Consider the following 26,562-nt stretch of genomic DNA (forward strand, 5'->3'; position numbering starts at 1 on the left):
GATAAAATATTTAAGAGGAGAAAAAATTTTGATGAGTTTTACATGGGTTGGAGGAGACGACAGATATTCAGAGCAGTGGAGCAGCCACAAGAGCTGCGGGAAAACCACTAGGCTAGAAGATTGATGCTTTGACCCCAGGTAAACAGTTCAGCCATCAGCATATTCAGTCCCAGTGATGAATGCAGACCAGTCACTCCGAAGCATAGGAAAGCTTTGTCTACTCTAATGACTCTCATTTATTTAGTACCCACAGTCATACTAAGCAAAAAATAGGCATATGATAATTGCTTATAAATCGACATAAAGCCAAGTTGAATCAACCCTTTTAATTCCAAGTCATTTGCGCCATCAGCATTCAATATATACATGTCTACCTATATAATGGGGGAGGAGCGATGTGACACAAACTGAGTACCTATTTCACCAGTGGAGCTGTTTTGGTGTGTCCTGGGAGCTGCTCATTCAGCACATAAAATCAGTGAACACAAAACAAAAATACACCGAACATAGTCATAGATGGCGCTGACTTTGCCACTGGTTATATCATCAAATGTCTCAGTTGCACTCCCATCCAGCAAGAACAGGTAACAAGGACAAGTGAGAGCTATCAAGATGCTTTGGAGACTCAAAGTGGGCAAATCTCTTTAGAGTTTTTCCCTCCACAAAGATTTTCACAGCTTTGACTATAATTGTTCTAGCAGCCAACTGCGAGTTCCTTGCACCTGTGACTCTTGAGTCTCAGCACATTGGAATTTCAAGAATCTAATGATCATATAAAAGTTAGGTTAGCTGGTTTTTTTACTCCCTTGCCTCAAATACCCTTAAGTTAGGGAGATCTTTCTTTTTTCATTCCTTGTTCAAATTACATAGCACAGAGATGACAAAAGATCACTGACTTCATTTTAAGAAAAGACTGCAGAACTATCTCTGGCAGAGTGGCCAAAGCTATAGTCCCATGCTCCAGCTCAGTTATGCCTCCATCCCTTGACATGCATCCATTAAATCTTTTGATTTTACTTTTCAACCTTGTGGTGTTACACTGGTCACATTAAATGTTGATCTCAGGCCCAGCACTCATTTCTGATGAAGGCATTCTTACTATCTTGGTTTTTTTATTTTTATTTTTTTATTTTGAACTGTCCTCCATATGGAATGACTTTTTCAAATGGCTTTTTTTTCTTTTCTTCACAGAAAATCTGTTATACATAAACCCATCAGCTGCTTTAATGGACAGCTCCTTTGAAGTTACTCTCACTCTGCCTGTTCTGAATATCTACTGCGTATCTAAATTCCTACTTGTCCCACTTATTGCAAGCCAGCCACCATGTTTGAAGAATGCCATTTCATCTCCCACAGGGAGAGACTGGACATACTCAACCTTCAACATTTAATGGTCAACCTGAGCCAGCCAGTGGTTCCGTCTTCTACAACTGAGAACCCCAGTTCTTTCTGCTGACCTTTACAGGGCTTCCAAGAAACTCCAGAACTGAAATTCATATCTAGGGTCACTCACCTGGATTAAACACGGGGAACCAGTGATAAAATTCGTTTTTGTAGGGGACCGTGTCAAATTCACTGCACTGCATCTGCCGGAAAGTTGGAGTGTCTGTGCGGCACGGGTGGACATTGCATAAGCGATAACGTTTTCTTTCTCCAGTACAGTATTTCCCTCCAAACTTTGGTCTGCAGAGCAAACAGAAAAGATGTTCTTTATGTTTCCCGAGAAGCCAACAATTTCCTTTTAAAAATCCCTTGTCACCTGGCCATGACTGTTTCTTGTTATACCATGCCTATTTGTGATCTAAAGAAACAGATAAATGTTTCCAATTTCATACTGTTTGGTAGTGTGTATGTTTCTCACCAGCCTTTCAGTTCTAAACTTCCTGTTTTTAAAGTGTATATATGTACACCTACTTTAATTATATGTATGCCAGTTTTAAATGATTTATATTTTAATAGAAATGTATATTGCTATTATATTTTACATATTATTATAGAATTCTAGAATATTGTGGAATATATATTCTATATGCATAGAATTTTGAGACAGGATCTCATTATGTACTCCTGGCTGGCCTAGAACTTGCTAGTTCAACCAGGCTGGCCTCAGTCTTACAGAAATCCCTCTTGCCTTCACCTTCTGAGCACTAAGATTAAAGGCCTTCAACACCATGTCCATCCTATCCATGGGTATCCTTAAGTATATTAGTTTCTTGTTTAAAGATTTTTAGTGTCTCCCTGATGGTGGCACAGGGGAAGAGTGTGTGCTCAGTCCTGATGTGACTTGATGAGCTGGGTGGCTTGGGGGAACCCCCCTTAACTAAGGAATAAGGGAGGGGAGTATGGAAGGAGGGGAGGGAGGGGGCTACTATCAGGATGTAAAATGAATAAATAAATTAATTAATTAAAAAGATTTTTAGTATCATCCAATGGCTAAAAATCATGTCGATCAAGTCTAAGTTCTTGAGATTGGCACTCCAGGCTTTCATGGTTCTGTCTTGTCTGACTTATCAATCTTCACATATTCTCCTCTATATCCTTTTTATTTTCTAGTGAGTTTCTGTGTCTCTGCATGGAGTTCCTTTCTTTTAAATCTTCACATGTCTACATGCTGCCTATTCTTTGATGACAAATGCTGCCTCCATCATAAATCCTCCCTGGACGCCAACCACAAGTGATCTCTTTCCCCTTAAAAGGATACTTTTATGTTCTGACTCTACTTCCTGGACTTTTTCTGAAGACAGTCCTTTAACGACCCAGGCCGAGTTCTAATTCCTCTAGAGAGCCTAAGCAGTACCATGAGCACAGCAACATATTGCACCGTCCATAAAGACATAAAGTGATGTGAGGTTCTGAGAACCTCTCACTCGGTATCATGTATAAGGGGAGTAGGCAGTCTATCAGATCTGCTCTCAGAGGAGCAGCGGGCAGCTGCTAGATCCTAGCAAGGCTCCAGAGTGACTTACCACGCCTTCTTACCTGCACTTTGCTGTACCCTCAGAGAGAAACTGTGACGATCACTGCAGGGTAATATAATGGGGCCTTGCATCAACTTGAATTTCTGTTGGTTAGGTGAATCTAAACAAGTTATCTTATTTTGCTGAGCCCAGTTGTTTACTATTGTGAAATGAGCATATTAATCTTTATTTTACAATGATTTTAAAAGTTCAATGAGACAATACATGTGAATGTTTAGTAGAGTAGTAGTTACTACACCATAAGGATTGAAGACACAATAGACTCTTTTAGGTACTGGGAAGACAAACCAACCAACACTGAAATACAACATTGTTCTCAACAACATGCTGCGAGGAAGAAAGAATTAGCATAAAGGCAACACAAGCCTTGAACTTCCTCAAAAATGTACAGGTTAGTTAAAATATTAAAACAAATTTGGGTTGTGAGCCTAGCCTAGCCATCTCTCCAGCCCTTAATAAACCTACACAGCAATGAGAAACTTTAATATAGCAACTAAGTGTGCTTGACTATGAGTACAATATGGGTTTGAATAAGAAAGAGTGCAGTGGCACTCTTCATGGCAGTGAAGTTGGATAGAAAGAGTTTTTGGGAGGGATAGACCTAGAAAACAATCTCAGAGAAAAGGCTGGAGATAGGATACATGAGCAGGACAGATGCAATCATATGATAGAAGCAAGAAGTGCATTTCCCAGCTGATTATGGCCAAGTCAAGGCTTGGACCATGTGTTATCATCTGCAGCCTGAGTTCTTATCCATGTGCAGCCTCCTCTCAGCCCTCAGAGACAAGCCCACCAGTCTAGTTGTGTTCTTGTTCTCATCCATGTTCATGAGACTTACTCTACTCCACTCCCCATCCCACATTTTCTTAGCGCAAGGTGAGAGCTTAGGGCACCTCACATAGCCGACTCATGATTTGTCTCTTCCTTGTAGGAGGTACTAAGAATTGTCCTTAGCTTTTGAGGTCATACTAGTCTCCTTTAAATAACAGAGACTGTGACTTGGCACCTGTTCATCTCATTTACCTCCAACAAATATTGCCAAGAGTCTCTTATGAGTCAAGATGTACCAATATTTCACTACCTCTGTAGTTGGTCTCACTGCACCAATGTCAAAGATAAGATCAGGAAATGGTCCCTGGGAAGAATACATTTCTTTTACACGATTGCATATTAATTGTGATCAAAGAAAGCTACAGTTGTCAACATAAGAGCTATAGCTGGCTCATACACTGATATGACTTTGTGACTGGAATCACAGAGATTTTTAATAGAACTAGTTCCCATTAACAGTGTTATCAATAAAATCAAGAAAATGGGTTATAGAGTCAGGTGTCATTGCTCACCCAATGAGACTAAGAACTCTCAGCCATGGAGATGGGGATTAGGATATCCAGTCCTCTAATGCTGAGCAAGGGAATCATTCTTCAGTTCTTTAGCTAGACCATCACTTCTCTGAAGACCACACAGGTTACTGAAAACCTTACCAAGTTTAAGGAGTGGTGGCTGAATACATACCACAAGTCTCAGAGCAAACTGCCTATATTTCCTGTTCTCAGAAGCACACTCTTGACCAAACTGGTAAGTATTTTCTCTATAAGTAGAGTACTATATAAGACAGTCCTGATTGAATTTTTAAAATAATAATGTTTTTTTAAGGGGAAAAATGTTAAAACAATTATATCATAATTCCTCAAATAAATCCTTACATGTGTACATGATGACCTCATAAACAGTGCTTATTTGTCATTTATAACATAATATAATATAACTGTATTAAGCTATGTATTAAAAATCAACTGAGAATGTCTAAGTGGATTACATAGTAATGGGAAGAGGGACTGCCTCTGACGCAATCTGATTGGCCTGCTCTTTGATCACCTCCCCCTGACGGGGGAGCTGACAATGCAGCCACTCCTGATGTGATCTGATAGACTAAGATCAGAAGGAAGGAGAGGAGGACCTCCCCTATCAGTGGACTTGGGGAGGGGCATGTGTGAAGAAGGGGGAGGGAGAGTGGGATCAGGAGGGGAGGGGGAGGGGCTTATAGGGGGATACAAAGTGAATAAAGTGTAAAAAAATAATAAAATAAAATAATCAACTGAGAAAACAAATTTACATATAGCAAATCGTATGTGTATATAACACATGTACATATATAATTATCATATAGTTCTACGCTTATTAATAAAAGGAGAAAATCAAGATTTGGAACTTAGATGCTGAGAGGCCTTGTAATCACTTTTATCACTTGCCTTAAAAATGTGGCTTTTATTCTTTAAAGAGAAGGCAAGTCTAGGAAAAAGAGCCGAGTCCAGTTTCCACTACTAGGAAGCATTAAATGCATCTTCAAAAAATAAATACTTAGAAACTTGTATATGAGAAAGTAATAAAATCAAGAATGCAATATATTTAAAAACATGACAATTTAAGCTTACCTTACACACAGATATTTAACATTACAAATTTGCTATATAAAAAAATAAACAATGGATTAAAAATTAAAAATGACAGAGACAGTTCCTGTTCCCCTTACTAGGGCATCCACTTGGACACTTAGCTGCCATGGCTTTAGGTTATCTCCATGAATGGTCCTGGGTTGGAGTATCAGTCTCAGAAAAGACCCCTCGGCCCAGATTTCTTGGTTCTGTTGCTCTCCTTGTGGAGCTCCTGTCCTCTCCAGATCTTACTCTTTCCCACTTCTTTCATAAGGTTCCCTGCACTCTGCCCAAAGTTTGGTTATGAGTCTCAGCATCTGCTTTAATACCTTGCTGGGTAGAGGCCCTTTGTGGTAGGCTTTTATCCTGTTCCCTGTTTTCTCCTTTAGATGTCCATCCCGTTTGCCTATTTGAGTATGAATCAATCATCATACCCAGGTCCTCCTTCTTGAACTCAGTGACTGGCTCCTTGATCACCTCCCCCTGAGGGGAGAGCAGCCTTACCAGGCCACAGAGGAAGACAAAGCAGCCAGTCCTGATGAGATCTGATAGGCTAGGGTCAAAAGGAAGGGAAGGAGGACCTCCCCTATCAGTGGACTTGGAGAGGGAGGATGGGATTGGGAGGGAGTGAGGAATGGGGCTACAGCTGGGATACAAAGTGAATAAACTGTTATTTATAACAGTTATTTATAAAAAATAAATTAATTAAAAAAGAAAAAAGATGTGTTGCTAGAATATTAATGATAATAAACTTCAAAAATGTGCTTGGTTATTTTAATAGTTACATAAGGGACGGATATTTTTACAAAATTGTACATTCATTGTGATTGAAATCTAGCTATAATCATATCAGCTGAGTTTTACTAATCTACTTCTTAGTGATAAAGTACAGTTATCCAGAAAATTTTAATTGCATAAGCTCCTGGAGAGTTTTTTTTCACATAGATAGAATGTTTAAAAGAAATTTGCTTCTACATTTAAAAGAAGCCGGCTTTGTTTCACCCAAATAATGGAATAAGCTTACTTATCTGTTAGTAAGATTTCAATACCAAGTTAATTGCATTGAAAAAGAAGGGGTTTTTTTTTTTCCACCCCATGTGAATCTTCTGGGTCTTTTTGTCTTTGGGAATTAACCAAATTTCTCTTAGAAATCTTTAAAAATGGTGTCATGCTATTCAAGAATAGTGTGCCAGCACTTACAGAAGAAAGGAAAGCAAGTATTCGTGTCAGGCCTTACTCAGGGTTGTTGCAGAGCCTCTCTGCACTCTGAGCTCCTGCCCCACAGGTCCTGGAGCAGTGTGACCAGGGTGACCAGCGTCCCCAGCCTCCAGGGATGCTCTCTGGTTTCTTCCCCACTGTGATACACTTTCCAGCCATACACCACTGCAAAGAGATATGATAGACAGGACATGTGTCAGGAGATTTCATAGCAAGCTGGGCCAAAGACTTTCTAAGTCTAAACCCAATTCTTTCCAAGCCAGAAGACTTTCTACAGTAATACAACAGGAGCCATGCTGAAAAGGGCTTAGAGAGCTTCTTCAAATAAATTGGGTTCCTAGAATCAGTTTTATCTGGCTTTATAAACTCAGTGACAGATGGTCCCAAACACAAGCTGTATGTAGATACACACTAAACTCCTAAGCCATAGACCCAGAATAATATAACATGCTTAGCTGGTCAGCATGAGCCACCATGCCCTCAGGCAGTCTGGAGGAGATCTAAAGTCTGTGAGTTGTGGCCGGAAGACTTTTCTGCTTAGAAAAGTGGGAAGCACTTGAAGATATTTTGTCATGTCAGACAGTTAAAGGGAGGATTATATAAAAAAAGACCCAATCTGATGTTTTGGGGGGCACTCGCCAGTGCTCTCCAATCTTTAATATTGAGGGAGAAATTTCAAAAATGAAAGTTGATAGCAAGCTCAGAAGAGACCAGAAACTCCATAGTAGTTCATCAGGGGAAGATGGGACTGCTGCTCCACAAGTAAAGTGCAGAACTATGCTCAGCCCTTTCTCATGGACCAACTGGTCTCAGCAAAGGTTGGACAGGAGCAGCAGAAGTAGGATCATTTCCTGTGTCTGGTCTGATGATGTGACTGCTGTTGGGTGCTCATCATCCCCTCCAGGGCCTTCTTCCCCCTCTTTCCAAGAGCTCCACGTTAACTACCCTCCCACCATCTTCCCCAGACCAACACATCACCTTCTTCTCACCACACCGTGTCCCATCTGCAGCAGCATCCAGCTTAGAGCGGCAGAAACCTTTGACCGAGCACCACAGTGTCTGGCAAACATTCTGGAAAACAAGGGGTTGAACTCTGTTTTACTTTCAAATCCTGCATAGAAACATATCTGAGGAAGACCCAGTAACTTAGAAGATAAAAAGATAACATGCACCAAAAATTGATTTTAAACATGAAGATGAAAAGTTTCTTCACAGCAAAAGAAACTATGAGCAAAGTAAAAAAGAAACATACAGAATGGGAAAAAACCTTTGTCTGCTATACTTCAAACAGCAGTATTTATCAGTTCCTATCTATCTATCTATCTATCTATCTATCTATCTATCTATCTATCATCTATCAACCATAAAAAATTATTACAAAATGCAGAGTAGGCTGGGTTCAAATTTTTAAAAAATATATGTGACACAAGGAGTTGGCATTGTATCCAGTGAATAGTAGTGACTCAAGAACAGCAGCATGGTTAGATTTGTGCTTTTAAAATAACAGGAATAGCAATTTGAATAGTAAATAGACTGGGAGGTCATTAGAATATCAAGAGAGGATAAGCAGAATCAAGACAGCAGTGGTAACAAAGAAGGCAATACAGAGATGCTAATTATTGAAGAGCACAATGCCAAGTCTTGGCTTATCTATTAGATCCTGAAAATAAAGGAGAAGAGTGACTGGGGATGGATTTTAGTCTGCCCCTGTGGTCTAATGATACTCTGCAACCAATTGGAAAATTTAGAGAATGCAAATTTAATGAATAGGTTGACTACTATGGAATTCAAAGGTGTTAAATACTATAATCTCTGTAAATCACCATGGAACTGCTTCCAAGTTTCATAGGATTTGTGGCTCCACAGAACTCTGAGAAAGTTGGATGAAAGGTTTGTATAAATAAGAGTATACTTAAAATAAAGCTTTCATTTCTGGGCCTGGATCTCCAGTTCCCAAACATTTTCTGGCACTTCCACCAGCATGCTGCAGATCTCAAGTCCTGCACCACCCCACCAGAGCCACCAAGAAGCCAGCACTTACTTCCACTTCCTGGCAGAACGTAGCATTTGGGCCATATTGGAGCTGGCACTGGTGATGAACATCATAAATAACTCCAGGGGCAATGATGTTGGACTTCAAGCCTTTCTTTCTGGGGATATCATCTAGACAGAATCCCCTGCCTCGGCTGCAACAAGTCAACAAAAACCAGAGCAGTTGCTTAGGGTGCTCTCCACTCACGCAACAGACATTTTCATCATAATTTATTTTTTGTCCTTCCAGATAGCCTTATTTTTGTAAGCATGAGAACCCCCCAGGCCTTGGAAGAAAGGTAATAAAAGGAAATGCAAATCATGTCCAATAGAAAAATTGTTATCTAGGAAATAAAATAGTAGGTTTCCTACTTAGGTCTTTATTGCTGTGATAAAGACCATGACAAAAAACAACTTGGAAAGGAAAGGTCTTACTGCTTCTTATACTTCCACTAACAGACCATCAGTGAGGGAAGCCAAGGTAGAAACAGGAAGGAGAAACCGAAGTTTAAGTCATGGAGGAGTGCTTGTTATGGGTTTGCTCCTCATGGCTTACTCAGCCTGCTTTCCTACACAGCTCAGGACATCAATCAGTAATCAGGACAGACTCGCCTGAAGGCCATCTGATGGAGTCATTTTCTCAGCTGAGGCTTTCCTTCTCACATAACTCTAGTGTATGTCAAGGTGACAAAGACAAAACAGTAGACAGTGGGGGGGGGGGAAGACAATTGTGATCTTATTCTTAACAAGTTTGACTGAACATTTCCGACTTGTCACTCTCGAAGAACTTATTCTATGGTTACATATATGAAGCTTCATTGGGGCAGGGTCAATGAGGGAGAAGCAGTTGCTCACTTTCTTGTGAATGGGGGTCATAGTCAAGCAGAAGGGGCATCATTCCTTCGATGATACTGTGCACTGGAAAAAGAAACCAAGTCTTCCCTTGGCATTAACTCCTCTGTGGGAAACTCACTGAAACTTCTGACTTAGAGACCAAGAGAGGCTGTCATGAAGGGAACTGCACTTACTCCAAGAAGCGAGTGATGTATTCCTTGCTGCACTTGGACCATGTCAGTGGGGTGGGATCATACTGAATTTGCTGGGACATGATGTACGGGTGTCTGCCCACAGGCTCACAGTCATTTTCTTTTCCGTCATGCTGGATGCCGAAGCTGACACAAAACATGAGAACAGAAAGCAGACAGGCATTAAACAGGAGAAATTCACAGGTCCACCAAAGTGATTAAAAACCACAGGAAGCCACTTTTGTTCCAAAGGAGCTGTTTACAAAGTGAGACTTTGAAGTTGGAAGGACATAGCTAATTTTGGACTCAGAAGTTCATGGAAGATTATAGACATGCCCTTACCCTCAGCTACATAACCACAGGAGCTATATGGAGAGTTAAAACAAACTTGTGTTTGGCCGAAAACTGAGAGCTCTCAGCCCGGCTCCCTATATTCTAAAGCCAGGAGGGCAGAGCATGTCCTAGTACACCAGCCTTCTCTGCTGAAGCAGCCCCAGTATAAACAAAACCAATTTCCCTTCTCTCTTTCATTGAGGAGAAAGCAGGAAAACAGCCTCAAGGGGACTTTTGCAGACGCACAGGCATCAAAGAATGGATTTCTTTATTCCATTGCAAACGGTCTCCAATGCTAACTGGGGGAACCTTGCAGTTCAGTGGTTGGGATCAGAGGTTTTGGAGACAGACAATTTGGATTGAATTTGAGCTTTGCAGTTTTATAACATTTGAGTTTCTGAAACTGCCTTACTTTCTTCTCCTAGAAAATAGGTAGTCATCACAGCACTAGGAAGAGATCTGAATGAAGAAAGATTTGAAAGCCACTTAGCAAGTCCTGGTCTATAACAAGAGCATCACAAGTGACAGGAACTTAACATTTAAAAATAATTTTTCTGGACCTGGTAAAATGGCTCAGTAAAGCAAACTCAGTAAGCTCAAGCAGGAAGACATGAGTTTCACCCCCCCAGAATCCATGAAAGAAGCCAGCACATAGGATTCCAATGCTGGGGAAGATGGCCAGTGGTCACTGGCCAGCCACCCTGGCCTGCTTGGTGGGCTCCAGACCAGTGAGAGATCCTGTCTCAAAAAATAAAATGGAGAACAAATAAGGAAGACGGTCAGCCCAGTATTGACTTCCGGTCTCCATGCACATGTCACATGTACACACACCTACGTACACACATTTGCACATACACACAAATAATAATTTTCCAGTTTAAATTTCCTTCTTTTAAAGAATGATTTTTTACAGGTCAAAAGACATACATCGAGGTCCTCAATGGAGATCTCTGTGTTTTGAACTCATTTGTTTGACCCCCCGGTCTCCCACTGCTATGGCTGACAAGGAAGGCAGCTCTGAAGGACCATAATATTTATCTGCCCTCCATGCCAGAGGGTACCTAGGAAATAAACTGACCCAGAGTTGTCTGTTTACAACCAATGTCCTCAGGATTATCCTAAGGCACCCTCTCAGGATTCTACAAAAATCTGTTTCCATGGAAGTCTAAGTCCGGGCATGGAACACTTAGAACCTAGAGAAGCTGGCCTAGCTTTCCAGATCTGAACACAGGAAAGTATAACTTTTTAGTCTTCTCAACCCTCTAGCTGAGAAACTCACATTCCACTTTAACAGAGTCTGATCAGTGTTAGCAACTCATGCACAGAATAGACATTGGTGGGTTTAGAGGTTTTCTTGTGTTTTGTGTATTAAAGCATTAGCGACTTTAATCGCATTCTGTGGATGCAACATCACAGAGGACATGGAGTCAGCCTGCAAAGCTTTTGCTACCCATTTACGAAGAAGGTGATGAAGTGAAATCCTCTTGGACAGGCTTCCTCGGGTTGCTGCCCATCGGGTCCACCAGGCTCCTGAAATGCTTGCCGCACAAGGTCATGTATTCAGTAGCTAGAAAAGACCCACTAGCCAGTCTCAAAAGAAATTCACAAATAAGGTAATTTTGAGACAGGGTCTTATGCAGCTCAGGCTGGCCCCTAACTTGCTATGTAGCTGAGGCTGACCATGAACTTGTGACCCAGCTACCTCTACTCTACCTCCACATGCTGAAATTCCAGGTGTGTGCCACCATACTTGATTCATGCAGTACCAGGGTCAAACTCGGGGCTTCATGATGCTAATCAAGATTCCACCAAGAGAGCAACATTTCCAGTCCAAAATGATGAACTTCTTAGTAGAGAGTATTCTAATATCCAAAGTTTCTAAGAAGTGTGAGGTATTTTTGCATGAGCTGTTCTGAGATAGTTCTCTGTACTTCTTTTATTATTTGAAGATAACTTTAGCTCCTGGTGCTATCATACAAAAGTCTGCACAGAGATGGTCTTCACCTGCTTTTTCTCAATGCTCATATTTTGCAAGACAAAGAGAGTATAACATCACAAGGTAATATGTTTTATTACTACAGGATCCCTCATGTGGCAATTTTAAATGAATAATATTTTTTTTGAAATTAAAATAGAATTGCATAACCTTTCTCCATCCCCTTTCTCCCTCAACTCATGCACCCATCTTGCTCTCTTTCTCAGGACTGTTTTCCTTTAATTGTTGCTGTATATATTTCTAAATACGTAAATTCAATCTGCTCACTTCATATAATGATGCTTTTATGTATATGATCTTAGGGCTGACCGCTGGTAGGCGATAACCAGTAACCTACATTTTCCATACCTTCTCTTTTAATTATGTCTTCCTCTGCTATAATTTTGTTCCCTTTCTTTCAGAGTTCTGTTTCTACAGTGCTATATAAATGGAGTGCCATGAGTGATCTTTTTCATTAATCAGAATTCTTTGAGGTAGTGGCATATATTAATAATTTATTCCATCTATTGCTGACTAGAAACTCATCAGAGTTTCTCAACCCTGGTGGGTTCAAATGCTTCAAGATTAATTTCCAGTTTGGATATAAGCTTTTATAAACATTCATGTACATCTTTTTATGTGAGCACAAATTTTCATTTTTATTTTCCAGATGAAAACCCAGGAAAATAACTGCAGGTCATATGGTAATTGTGGGCTTAGTTTTAAAAAGCCTACCAAAAGGTTCTGCAAAATGTTTAAACTATTTTAGATTCCCGCTAGCATCAAATAGACTTCATGTGCATCCTCACTACCATTAGGTGTCATTATTCATATTTATTATATATTATCATTAATATTTATTAGTCATTTCCATAGATATGTAGTAACACAACGGCATAGCTTTAATTTTCATTTTCCTGCAACTAGTGATACTAAAGAAACTATTCTTATGCTTATTTGACATCTGTGTATTCTTTTGGTGAAATGTATGTTCATGTATTTTGCCATTTTTTTTCTTTCTTTTATAAGCAATCCATGTAATTTTATTGAGTCATTACAACTATCAAACTGTCCAGACAATTTCTTTTGACTCAGTAAATGATCTTGGGGCAGACGGACTGTTTGTTACTCTTTTTATTTTTTTATTTTTATTTTTGCTTTCCTCAAGGACACAGGAGAATATCCCACCTTTTCCTACCAGGCTGGTATTAAGATGGAGTACAGGCCCCTGGGGACAAACTTTGACAAAAGATTTAAGGATATCTTATGTAAAATGACTCAGGATTTTCTTCCTTGTGTGGGATAACTCTGAAGCACAGTCTTTTGGAGAGTTTCCCTATGAAATTAGGGTCTAGGAAAAGTCAAGGTGAATGACCTCTTATCACCTCCTCTCCCTTCACTGTTTTTCCTTATTGGCATTTGCCTTCCAAATACTCTCAAACACTCACCTCTAATCACCTTCTTAGTGACCTAGTTTACCCTGAAGTTTTTTTTTTTTTTCAGAACACAATTTTTATTTCTAAGGATTCATTTTCAGACCCAGATCCTCATTTCCCTGTGTAATATGAAACACCACATCATCAGCAACCCGAGCACAGAATACAGCATCTATCATTTTATTTCCAGATGCACTGACCAGCCCTGAGCTAGCATTCATTTTAACCCCAGGTAATACAATGGCAAACTACTGTAGACAGTAATCATTTCAGTCTGCCAAGCAGCCCACCACTTCTGAGGAGCAGTAAGTAAGTCCAGCCTTCCTCACAAAGGCGACAGGCATGTGCAGATAGTCATACTAATGAGCTGATGTATGTCCAGATGGTCATACCAATGATAGATATATGATGTCCAGATAGTGATTCCAACAATTGTCTCAGAACTGGAGTTAAATTGCTTTTGGAAGACTAACTTAGCTTTCCCTTCTCATGCCAGGTTGAACTTGGGATTGCAAGAGACCCATTCTCTAAACGTAATAACATTTTCACTTGCGTATTATCAAGCTACATCTTCTCAACGCTCCTTCACATTGAATACGTGGTTGCCGAGAAGGTCTTAAACAATTACTTCTCAGTTTGACTCTGCTATATTCACTTGCCAGAAGGTGCTATTGGCACCAATGTCTCCATGGGAGCCTCCTTCCCTATAGAGCAAGGTTGAGGAGGCCTGGATGCATGCATATGAGAATAGCTTTTTTTTTCTGTGACTGGCAGCCATTGCTTGGTTTTCCAAGATTAGCATTTTGTTGTAGCTCCTCCGGATCTACAACCATTGTGTAAAAAGTCATCTATGTTCTCTTTTCTCTAAATTTTTGACAGCCAAAGATATTAAAAGATATCACATTTGTCACTGAGGCTGTGATGTGAGGATTCAATAAATCACAGCACCTAGGAATTTGCCTGGCACAGCCTACTGATTTAACAGACAGAGTTAGTATAGAAAGACAAAATGAGCTGTTTAGGGTATTACTACTCATTGCTGTGGCAAGATACCTGAAAGGGGCAACTTGGAGGTGTGACGGCTCAGTTTGAGTCATAGTTTGAGGATCACTGTGGGAAAGACATTCGGCAGGAGCATGAGGCAACTGGTTACTTGCATCAGCAGCCGTGAAGTAGAGATAAATGGACCACTTTATCCTTTTTTTTTTTTATTGAGTGACAAAGACTATGGGATGATGTATCCCACATTCAAAGTATGTCTTAGCTCTTGAATTAAGTTTTTCTGGAAACATCTCATAGACACACTCAAAAATATATATTTCCATGGTGATTGTAAATAGTCATACTGACAATGAAGATTAACCGTCACATCATGTCACCCCTGAATTATTGTTTGACCACTTGAAAATGAACATGGCTGTTATTGTGGAATAGGACCGGAGATAATTTGGGTCTTCATTATTTTATGGAGTCTTTAACCAATAAAGGTAAGTGATATTAGGGAACTTAAAAAAAAATGTCATTCCAAGATGGATGTCGAGACACATGCCTATAATTCTATTACTTGGGAGCCAGGACTGTAACGAACTGAAGCCAGTCTGAGCTTCACAGTGAGTTTCAAGTCATTGTGGGCTACACTGTGAGACTGTGTCTTAAACAAAACCCAAACAAAGAAGCCAAAAAAATGGCATTTTTAGGGAGTCTTGTCAATTTTAATATATAACAGTTATACATGGTAAAGACGGAGTAGATGAAGATTGTGAAATATGGTATTGTCCCCACTTTTCAGATGAAGGTACAGAAGTCAGGTGGGCAAGCCTGTGCCACATGCAAACTTGATCTCTCAACTCTCAGTTTACCGTGCTGTCTACTTCCTTTAGGGCTACTGATACATGAGCAGGGCCAATGGATTTCTGCTGCTCTAGCCTTTTACCTGTGCCCAATTTCATGCGCAATGGTGAAAGCCAGTGGGAGGCCAGAGTCTTCATTGATGTTACAGCTCCTGTGGGGCTGGCACATTCCAGACAGTTGAGACAGCCCTAGAGTCTCACAAGGGCGATTGACACCAGCACAGATGTCCTTTCTGAAAGCAGAGAACAGAGATGCTTAAATACCCCAAGAAATGTTTGAGAACACTTCCCATAAAAATGTACTAGGATAAACTGCTATCATCTGTGTCTTTAAAGCATGCATTAAAATAAAGTCTATATGAAAACAGGGATCAGCTTTAAAGCCATTGGATTTATTGTAGTTTTTTTATTTTAATTTTATTTTAATTTATTTTATTTTTTCAATGCAGTTTATTCAGGAACCTTGAACAATCCTCGGACCCTGGGGAAAGCCAGCCCACAGCTTAAATAGCCTCTGGGTAGCCAACCCAGGCGTGCCACGTGGGCAATGCAGATAGGCCCACATACATGGAAGCAAGCCAGATCCTCAGCCTTAGCCAAATGTGGAATTGTTTGTGACAGAGAGCACTCACCATTGGGAAGGTGGAAGGCAGAAACCAGCTCCATCTTTAAGGCACAGCATTCCGCAGCTCTCTACAGTTCCCCCTTTTTGTTTTAGACACATCAGGCAAGAGTAGAGGTCTGATCTCTGATATTAGAAATATATTGGGACTTTGTACAGATGTTCATTTAGGTGTCATCCACCCAAAGAGCATCAGACCCGTCCGATACCTTTTTTCTCAGAGGCGGGACCTGGGGCATCAACCCGCATGCCACCAGACATGCTCTTCTCTGGGTCCAAAGCGGCTGACCCTGAGTGCAGTGCTTAGCCTCACATCCTGAGCGTAACATTTTAGCTTTTTATGGTATCCAACCATGCTTGGGGAGAATGTCCTGCTTCAATGGCTGTAAAGGCCTGAATGATCATGGCTGCATCACACTGTTGTGAGACTCTAATCTTGCATATATACCACAGGCAAACCAAGGAGACCAACACCAGAAGGCCTGCTAACACTCCCATGCCCGCCCATTCCTTCAGATTGGGTTACATAGTAATGTGAAGAGGGACTGCCTCTGACATAATCTGATTGGCCTGCTCTTTGATCACCTCCCTCTGGGAAGGAGCAGCCTTACCAGGCCATAGTAGAGGACAATGCAGCCACTTTTGATGTGAACTGACAGACTAAGATCAGAAAGGAGAGGAGAACCTCCCCTATTAGTGGACTTGGGGAGTGGCATGCAAGCAGAGGGAGGAGGGAGGGTGGGACTGGGAGGGGAGGAGGGAGGGGCTTATGGGGGGATGCAGAATGAATAAAGTGTAATTGATGAAAAAATTTTAAAAAAAGGGAAAAAAATAATTTAAGAACCTTAAATGATTTTCAAAATTGGAGGAAAACATGGAGTTAGTCAATTGGCATGGAGCACGTCTTGCCCCTGGGGGCAATGGTCTCCTGAACCTACTCAGACCTCGGACACCACCACTGCTAGTCCTAGAACTGACGCAGGATGTTCCAACGAGGGGTTAAGGCTTCTCATAATATTTCCTATAAGCCCACACCTGTTTGTCTATATCCCCCATTTTTATTCATTATTAGCCAGATAGAGCCAAGTAATTGTGGTAATGATACTTGCTTTTTTGCCCAATGCTGGAATGCTAGTAAATTTAGGTATGCCCTGGTTACTCGCATGCCTCACTGCGTGCCTGTGCCCGTTGATGCCCCTCATGCTATGACTCTCTTCAGACAGAAAAGGGATCTTGGAACTACAGCCACCATTGTTACTACCATCTCATTGGCGGCTGTTGGAGCTACCACCAGGGCATTAGCCATGAGTCATACTGGGCAGACTGCTCAGACCCTGAATAATCATTTAGCCAATGTAGCTCATGCCTTAGTTGTACATAAAGGAATTAATGCTCAACTAAAAGGAAGCTTGATGGTGTTCAATCAGAGGATTGACCTCGTGCAGGAGCAAATTGATACCCTATGGCAAATCGCTCAACTTGGCTGTCAATGAAAATATGCTGGACTTTGAGTCACTAGCATACAACATGAGAATTTTTCCTGTGCTGCAAATCTGTCTAAACAATTGTCGAGCTATATTTTAAGTAATTGGACTGGAGAATTCGATACTACGATGGAGCAGCTGAGAGTGGCCATTGGCACAGTAAATTCTACCAGAGTGGACGCAGGACTAGCCACAGGATTATCATCATGGATTGCTGCAGCCATGAATCATCCGAAGGATTTATTGTAGTTTTATCTGGAAATGTTTTTATTTCCTCAGATGAAGACATGAGATGAAAGCCGTACCAAAGCTTTATGAATACATGGCTTGGGCTGAGCCCAGAGTGTTTCTATCTAACTACCCCTAGGCTTAGGCCTGGAAGCTTGTAGATTCCATACAATTTAATCTTCTACAATCACAGACCTTGAAGGCTTCAGCTTCCAGCCCTCATCCTCTAACCTAGCCCTAGAATGTTTTGAGCCTTCGAGACTTACTGCTGAATAAGCTCACCCTTTCTACTTCTTTCTGAACTCTGACTGGCTGCTGCAACTCTGCTGTTTTGGTTCAAAACTCCTCTCCAAGCTGATTAATACAAAGTAGTTCTCTTCGATTCTTATTAAATTGTTCTGCTTAGAAAAACTGCCTCTGTTGGTTTTCTTGTAGAGCTTGTGGAGACTGGATCACCAGCCAAGGTCCACTTGTGGACTAGATCTAGGCAGTCTATACAGATTGAGCCAATGGGCAGCTCAGTCCTCATATGGGTCTCCTAGTAAGAGGAATGGGAGCTGACTCTAACATGGGCTCTGTTGCCTGCTTTTGATCACTTCCCATTGGTGTGGCTGCCTTGCTAGGGCACCATGGAGGAGGATGCTCTCAGTCCTGATGCTACTTGATGTGGCAGGGCTGGGTGGGTGAGTGAGGGGCTCCCCTTCTCTGAAGAGTAAGTAGGGGGGATAGGGGAAACAGGGAGAAGGTGAGACTTGGGAGGAGAGGATGGAGTGGGCTATGACTAGGATTTAAAATGAATAAATAAAAGTTAAGCTTTAAAAACACTGCCTCTGGAGGTCCTCCCCTATCAGTGGACTTGGAAAGGGGCAGGGAGGAGATGAGGGATGGAGGGTGGGATTGGGGAGAGAATGAGGGAGCGGGATACAGCTGGGATACAGAATTAACAAAATGTAACTAATAAGAAAAATAAAATTAAAGAAAAAAAAAACTGCCTCTGAACTCCACAAACTGAACTGCACTCAACTGAACTACACTGAACTCTTCTGTACTGTCTCCACAATTGTGTGTTGCTCTTACTCTCTCTCTCTCTCTCTCTCTTACTCTATCTCTCTCTTCCTCCCTTCCTCTTTCTCAACCCAACTCTCTCTCTCCCCCCTCTTTCTTGCTCTTGAGTAGTTTCTCTTTCCTGTCCTCATGAGAATTGGGCGGATCCCATCTTTGACTCATTTTGTCAAATCTTTCTCTAATTTGTCATTTTCTTTGTTGCTCAGTTAGATGTCATTTGTGGGGTGATTAAAGGTGTGTACTGAAAGCATGCCTGTATTCTAGCCAGAGAAATTAAAGGTGTATATTCCAGCCAGATCATACAGACCTAGGTCTTTGGATGTGATCCTATGCCAGAGTAGCCATGTTGCTAGATTAAAGTTTCTCTGCATTTATCTTTTAATTGAATTTCTCAAACTTTAAGTATTTGGGAAAATGTAAAGCACCTTATTTACTGCTTTTTTGCTCATCATATCAGGAAACTAATATTATTAGGCCAACAAAAGATTGCCCTGATAATAAAAGGTAATTTGAACTTTGAATAAGGAAGAGATAGTTAGCAATTTTCTTTTCAGACATGAAACCTCTTTTTGGTCTTTCTGAAGTCTATTCTCAAAACTCAACTGAGGTTTTGTTTTGTTTTGTTTTTCATGACAAATGTAATTTCTCCCACTATCCCACAAAGAGATCAAATCAATTATTTAGTCATAGTACTAATAAAGCTTGTACATTTGTATGTATATATGTATGTGCATATCATGTGCACACTGTGAAATCTGTACTACCCTTCACACCAGCACACCAGCAATTAGCTAGAAAAAGAGAAGGAAAGACTCCTAGAATCTAAAAAAAAAAAAAAAAAAAAAAAAAAAACTACAGCTTTGAGATATAAATAAATAAATAAATAAAAGCATGCTCTTATAGGCTAGACAGATTATTTCAATTGCTGACAAGAGTTTTGAGAGAGTCATTAATTAGTCACTAGACTTTCCTCAAGCACAAGAAGAGCTTTTGATTATCAGTATAAGTGCCGGTGGAGTTCCCAGACTTTAACTGTGAAGCCTATTAGCTCCTGGGGTTGTGTGGGCACCAACTGTAGCAACAAATGGTCTCTTGATTTCTGTGTCCTTTGGGCAATGGAAAACTCTACACTTGTAGAACTTGTGAAAGATTTTAGTTCTCTAAATGGTAGTTGGTAGCACTAGTGGGTAGCAGTGGGTGGTGGGTAGCAGTGAGAGAAACAGCTCCTTTCATATGCACTGTAGATATGAGTCACATGTCCACTGTCAGCAGCTGTTGAAGTCTTGACTATTGTATAGGTGGAGCACACAGTCTTCAGCCAAATAACACTGGCTGCGGGAAGGGCTTTTTATTACTTAATCTAAAATTGCAACTCATTAGAGGCCTGTTGGGGAAAAATTGTATGACCCCCATTGCTAATCCACTGACTCTCTCCCAGTTTGATTTGAAAGGAGACAACATCTGTTACATAATTTTTTTATGGAATACCTACTAAGTGCTTTGCATTAAAGAGGGAGAAAGGGGGAGACAACAGGAATTATGACAATATGATCCATGGAGACAAGGAAATTTGCATTGCAAGGGAGGTTGGCTATCCTATCACATACTAGAGATTATACAGGAAACTATGCCCTGAAGGATGCATGTGAACCATACGTGTAGGGTATTCCTACAGATCTACCCTCCACTGAATGCAATTCCGTAAGGCACTGCCATTGTGGGTCTCAGTAGTTCTCCAGTGGCAAAGCTTAGTCTTCTCCTCATTCCCCTCTCCTCTCACCTATTTTTTTTTTAGACCAGATTTTTTTTAAGCAGGGATTTGAGTATGATGAGGAGTAGAAAATTATTTTCATCTTACTTATTTCTTAAGGAAATTTTTATAAGGTCTGGGAATAATTTGGATTCTTATAGTTGTGTGTGGGGGATACAATTCTCATGACTAAAGATCAGAGGCTATATATTTTTCACAGGAAAAGCTTCCACAATAAAGAATTGTCAAGACCCAAATGACAAATCTTAAGGTCATAAACTTAAGAAGGCCCTGGGTATGTGTCGTCCTATGAAAAACAGGCCACCCAAAACAAGATAGCCCTGACATTTTGACAGGATCATCCTAATGTAGAAGATAAGTGATCCTATGTGATACATACATCTGTCTTACCCTCACCTGAAATTTCAACTATCAGAATCCTGCTTTTGAGTGAAAGTACTAAAGCCTGGTTATATGCAAATATGTTCCAAGGGAAGCTTTGGGTATACATTTGTAGCAGTGGATTCCTAGGGGCTACTGTACCTTAGGTTGACCAGTAGACCTCTGTGGGATAACACATTAAGCACAACGGCTCTGGTTCTTCCTCAAAGAGGAGGGCTCTTTTAGTACACTTCCTTAGATTTCTGGATGTCTGTCACTTCACATAAGCTGCCTAGCAAGAACTAATCCCTGTTATTATATGAGCCCTTGTTATAAGGAATATAGAAGGAAGTCAATTAATATTTACTGAGCCAGTGAATAATCATAGATTTCAAAAAGCCTGAATTGATTAGAAGAGCTCATTAAGTTTTTAAAGTTTTGGATCCAAAAGTTTTCTTTTCTTTTTTTTTTTTATAGCACTATAAGATCCATGTGTGATCACAACAAAATCATATCTTTGTGATGCTGTGTCTTGAACCCAAGGCCTCACTAATACTAGGCAAGTAACCTGCTACTGCAGTAGATTCCCATATTAAAAGCATGACGGTGAAAAGGAAATAGATATAGTTAGATCACTCTGCTTATTTGGGGAAGTGTGTGTGCACTGTATCCTAAGCACCAGTCAGGAGTGGGTTGGAAAAGGTAAATTCCTATAGAGTTGCATTTTATAAATTGGAGAGGGGAAGATGAAATAGAAATAAAAGAACTGGAAAGTCCACCAGATGAGGTTACAGAAGTCTTCAAAAGATTTAAAAGTAGATTTCTTGGTGCAAAAAGGACAATTATAAAGGCAAGATCTTTGTTATGATAGGAAAAGAGACTTGTTTGCTAACAAATGTAGTGCTTAAGAAAGTAGAGCTCTGTCTAACATGCCCTTACTAGCATGTCCTCTCCACGGCATGAGCCAGCAGAGGGTTAAGGACCACATTCCTGCTTTACTAATGACCAAGAAGGGGAGACTTTTATGACTGCTTCTATTTACTTAGGGGATATAGGACTTAAAAAAAAACAAAACACCTGATCTTGATTCAACTTTAGTAAGTAGAATTTATAAAGAAAATTGTCCATTTCAATTAGATTTTCAAATTTCATGGCATATAGGCTTTTGAAGTTAAGACCTAACAATTCTTTGGGTTTCCTCAGATTCTAGACTCTAACAAGCAGGGTATTGAAACAGATGCTGAGACTTATAACCAAAATTTGGGAAGAGTGCAGGGAATATTATGCAAGAAGGGAGAGATAAAAAGACCCAGGAAGGAACAAGAGCTCCACAAGGAGACCAACAGAGCCAAAAAAAATATGGGCTTAACGGGGCCTGCAGAGTCTGATGAATCAACCAAGGGCCGTGCATGGAGAGGACCTAAACCCCCTGTTTAGATGTAGCCCATGTGGGTTCCCTAGTAAGGGGAGCAGGGGCAATCACTGGCATGAACTTGGTTGCCTGCTCTTTGATCACCTCTCCCTGGCAGTATGGCCTTACTAGGCCACAGAGAAAAAGGGTGTAGACAGTCCTGATGAGACCTGACAGGCAGGGTCAGACAGGAGGGGAAGAGGACCTCCCCTATCAGTGGACTAGGGGAGGGGCATATAGAGTGAAGAGGGAGGAAGGGTCAGACCAGGAGGAGATAATGGAGGGGGCTACAGCTGGGATACAAAGTGAATAAATTGTAAATAATAATAATAGTAATAATAGTAATAGTAGTAGTAGTAGTAGTAATAAACAAATAACCAAGAACAGCAGAGAATAGTGAGAATCCAAGAGGGTGAGCACCTGACAAGACTTCGAGCCACTGGCCTTCCTTGACCAGTTCTCCTTCTTTCCACATAGCCTCTGAGTTACCTGGTGATAAGGACAGCCACATCATGATGGACAGGGTTAAGGTCACTCTTGGGATTGATACTCTTCTGCCACTTGCAGAAGCTGGACAGTGTCTTCTCTGCATGGTGAACTATTTTCAATCCTTGCTGAAAAAAAAGAGGAGAACAAGACTTGCATGAGTGAGCTCCCTGTGACACAGCTTATTGTATTAGCAGTAGTCCTCAGAAGCACTTCCCAGAGATGAGTTCAGGCTGAGTGCTCCCAGCATTTGGAAGATATCTGGCAGAGGCCATTGTATTCCCTTTGGACTGACCCTCTGCTCTGAATGCTAATGCCCCCTGACTTTATTAAAAAGAACTAAAGGGAGAACTTCAGGACAGAAGTTATTGCTGTCTCAAGTGGCCCTTAAAAATAGATTGGAAATAAAATGTAGACTCTCACAACTTGAAGATCTGCTTCTAGTGGGTCTATGCACCCTAAGCCCGTACAGTTCCAAAACAGCACTTTTTTTTTTCATTTCTAATGAGAATGAATAAATTTTTCACAAGAAGTTTCCTTTCCTTATAAGGTAGCTGTGAGGCTGGCTGCTGCGCTCTCTCACATGTTACCTCATTTAATTTCCTTGCATCTACTCGACATTATCAGCAACAAAACATCATTATGTTAATTTTATAATTAGAAGAAATTAAATCTCAGAGATGGGAAGAACTGGCTCAAGGTCTTATGATAGGTAAAATATGAGGTGATACACATTTTAAATCACCTTGCTCATTAATTCTGCATGCTTACATATTTTAAAACATTATGTTGTGCATAATTCAGATATACAGTGATTGTCAGCTTAATAAATAAAATTACATAGCAAGAGAGAGGACAGAAAGAGAGAGGGAGGATAGAATGGAAGAAAAAGCCATAGTCAAAAGCCTAGAAGAAGGTACACCAAGGGCCTTCAATCGGTATATATAATGAATGAATTGTAAAAAAACAAACAAACAAACAAACAAAAAAAACCACATAAATAAAAAGAAAAAACATCAAATTTGAGAGCAATTTTTCAGATACTAGTTCTGGAGCTTTTAGTTTTCTATGAGTTCTATTGAGAACTGGATTTAAAAAAATTTTTAAAAATCTTCCCTTTGGATAGAGAGATAGTTGTGGCTAAAAGGCTACACTTCTCTTAAAGAGGATTCAAAGTTTGCTCCTAGCTCTGATCTTTTCTGACACTTGCACTCTTATGCACATACTCACATACTCATAATTAAAAATAAAATAAAATAATTGATCCAAATTATAGCATATCAGGTATCATAGACTATTTCTCCATACTTTATCCACTTTGCTTTTGTAAAATAACATGTGAAGTACTTAGGAGTGGAACAACTAATCTACAATTGAGAAGGATGTTCACTGTGGTAATTGGAATCCGTACCAATGATTTTCAAAGACAGATCTGATGATTTCCTCATTTCCCATTGCTCACACTAGAAATAACATTCAAATGACATTTCTGTGAATATTACTGCATAGTTCAACTGATTATAATAATGATAGTTCTACAGCATTGTTCCGTGTGCTTTGGTCTTTCATGGATCTTCCATTATATTATAATCACAATGAAAACTCTATTTTCTCTGTAACTTGCTACTTTGCTTTGCTGGCCAGATAAATATTCAAATCCTGCTGCTGATTAAACAGACTGTAAATTTAACAAGGTCTCTTCATATCCCTAAGAATGTCTAGCATGGCTCTGAAACCCGTGTTCCTGTGAACCACAGCTCTCATTAAACCATGGCACTGTCTTCTAAAGACAGAGAACTAAAAGACTTTTCAGCTCCAGGCCATATTGTCCTGACAGGTGTCATTTGGGCTGGAATGACACTTGACAACTGAGAAAAAGCCACATTCAATCAGTTAAAGGAAAGAGAGGTAGTTTAAAGGGAAGTCTTTAGACGTTCTTAAGTTTGCAGAAGGCCATTGAAAGAGTTTTCAATTTAACAACACCAGGCTATTGCTCTGGTCTCGAGTATCTTTCCTTTCCATACTAGCATCTATTTCATTGTGTTCAAGATGTTAGGAAGCAAAAACAGTGTGGCAAACTCTCAGTCCAGGGACCATGAGATAAATGAAACATGGGTGTGGAGATTTAGTGATCTGTGTTGGGATGTTTGAAAGAGGCCCTGGCAACTATTTAAGTTCAGGGTTCTTTTTCTTGGTGACCATGATTTGTTTCAGAGTTACAGGAGCCCTAGAGGATTCTAACTAAGTAACGGTAACCTTTGTCCTTCTTGCCCTATAGAGTAGTCTCTATTCATCAGGCTTGTAGCTTTCCCATTATTTACACAAGGGAGTTCAAGGACAGACAGTTTAATTCTGCAGCACTCCATATTCTCCATTTCTCTGCTTTAAGGGACAGAAACTGAGGCAAACTCAAAATAAAATCTAGTCAGGCTAAACCAATAATGAAACGTAGATTCTAATAGGTATAAATTAAACCAATAAATAGATTTTAATGTTAGTTTGACGATAGGAAAACAATTATCTAAAGGTAATTGCTATAATTAGTTGGTATTATGAGCTTTGAACAAGAAAAAATAAATAGGTCCATGTTTAGACAATGACAATGCTTTACTGCCCTTACTATATTATTATGGTCATTTCTAATATTCTCCACCAAAAATAATAATCTTTCCTCTTCGAGAACCTCTTGATTGTCATGTTTTTGTTCATTTGATACAAGGTAACATTATATAGCCTAGGATAGCAGTGACCTCTTGCCTTAGCTTCTGGAATTCTAGGTTGTACAACCACACTTGGCTCCATTAATCACAGTGTCTTTTTTTAATCTATAGTGATTATACCACCTACTTAAAAAAATCTTCTGGCAATGTTTGACATTGCCCAGGGGCAGCTCTGATCTAGCCAAATTCAACCAGTGATACTTTCCACAGTCATTCCTGTACCACTGGATCAAGTCCAGGCATCACAATGGATGTGCAATAATATTATATATGCTTATGGTAAATAACTCAATCTGAAGAAAATTTCTGTATATATGTATACATACTTATATATGTGTGAGTGTGTTTACATATATAATACATTTTAGTGGAATTATCCTACCATGTAGGGATGATACCCCAACTAGACACTGCATGGTAGTGAAAGAAAGAAAAAAAGAAAGAAGAGAAAGAAGAGAAGGAAAAGGAGGAGGAAAAGAAGAAGAAACAAGAAGAAGAAGAAGAAGAAGAAGAAGAAGAAGAAGAAGAAGAAGAAGAAGAAGAAGAAGAAAACAGTACTAGGAATAGGTTATTTCTTTGTGAGCTGTTTGGAAGTGGGTCTCCATAGACCACCAAGCATTGCAGGGTATTGCCAGCCTGCTCAGTTACCCTACAGAACTTGACTGTAAAGCTCTACATTTGAGAAACCATATAACTTGAATTATAGAACATGGAGATGCCAAGCTGCTACGGACCTGGAAGCTTCATTCCTACGTGCTATCTTTCACAGTGCTGGAAGGCACTACACATGTTATTGAAGGAGGGAAGTAATCATCAGTATCACCCCATGATGAATCGTGTGAGTTACAACCACCTGACAAAATATGCCCATGGATGCAGTAGTGACACAAATAGAGTAGGAATAATCAAACACTTTCTGATTGGATCTAGGTCCTTCTCCATGATGTAACTCATCCTTGCCATTGTAGGTGGGTCCAAGAACTTTTGGCTAGATAGATCACCGGTCGTAGGGAAGAACCTAATATTACTAGTTTGCTAAACGAACATAGTATTAAAGTGACTTCTAGCCGTTCATGGTGGCATACGCCTGTAATTCCATTCCTCAGGGAGGCAGATCTCTATGAGGTCAAGGCC

The 26,562-nt window shown here is 40.2% G+C and overlaps 1 protein-coding gene across 1 annotated transcript in view; it reads right to left on the minus strand.

The window, feature by feature from the left end:
* Adamts12 (ADAM metallopeptidase with thrombospondin type 1 motif 12) overlaps nucleotides 1–26,562 on the minus strand; it is a 286,260-nt gene that overhangs the window by 114,602 nt on the left and 145,096 nt on the right. The window contains exons 6-12 of the mRNA XM_021649372.2: nucleotides 22,712–22,836; nucleotides 15,365–15,514; nucleotides 9,691–9,834; nucleotides 8,673–8,817; nucleotides 7,610–7,702; nucleotides 6,651–6,796; nucleotides 1,514–1,683 (exon numbers count right to left, since the gene is read on the minus strand). Coding sequence (XP_021505047.1) covers nucleotides 1,514–1,683; nucleotides 6,651–6,796; nucleotides 7,610–7,702; nucleotides 8,673–8,817; nucleotides 9,691–9,834; nucleotides 15,365–15,514; nucleotides 22,712–22,836 — 973 coding nt within the window. The remainder of the gene's footprint in view (nucleotides 1–1,513; nucleotides 1,684–6,650; nucleotides 6,797–7,609; nucleotides 7,703–8,672; nucleotides 8,818–9,690; nucleotides 9,835–15,364; nucleotides 15,515–22,711; nucleotides 22,837–26,562) is intronic.

Source organism: Meriones unguiculatus, chromosome 3 (genome assembly GCF_030254825.1).
Source record: "Meriones unguiculatus strain TT.TT164.6M chromosome 3, Bangor_MerUng_6.1, whole genome shotgun sequence".
NCBI classification, from domain to species: Eukaryota; Metazoa; Chordata; class Mammalia; order Rodentia; family Muridae; genus Meriones; species Meriones unguiculatus.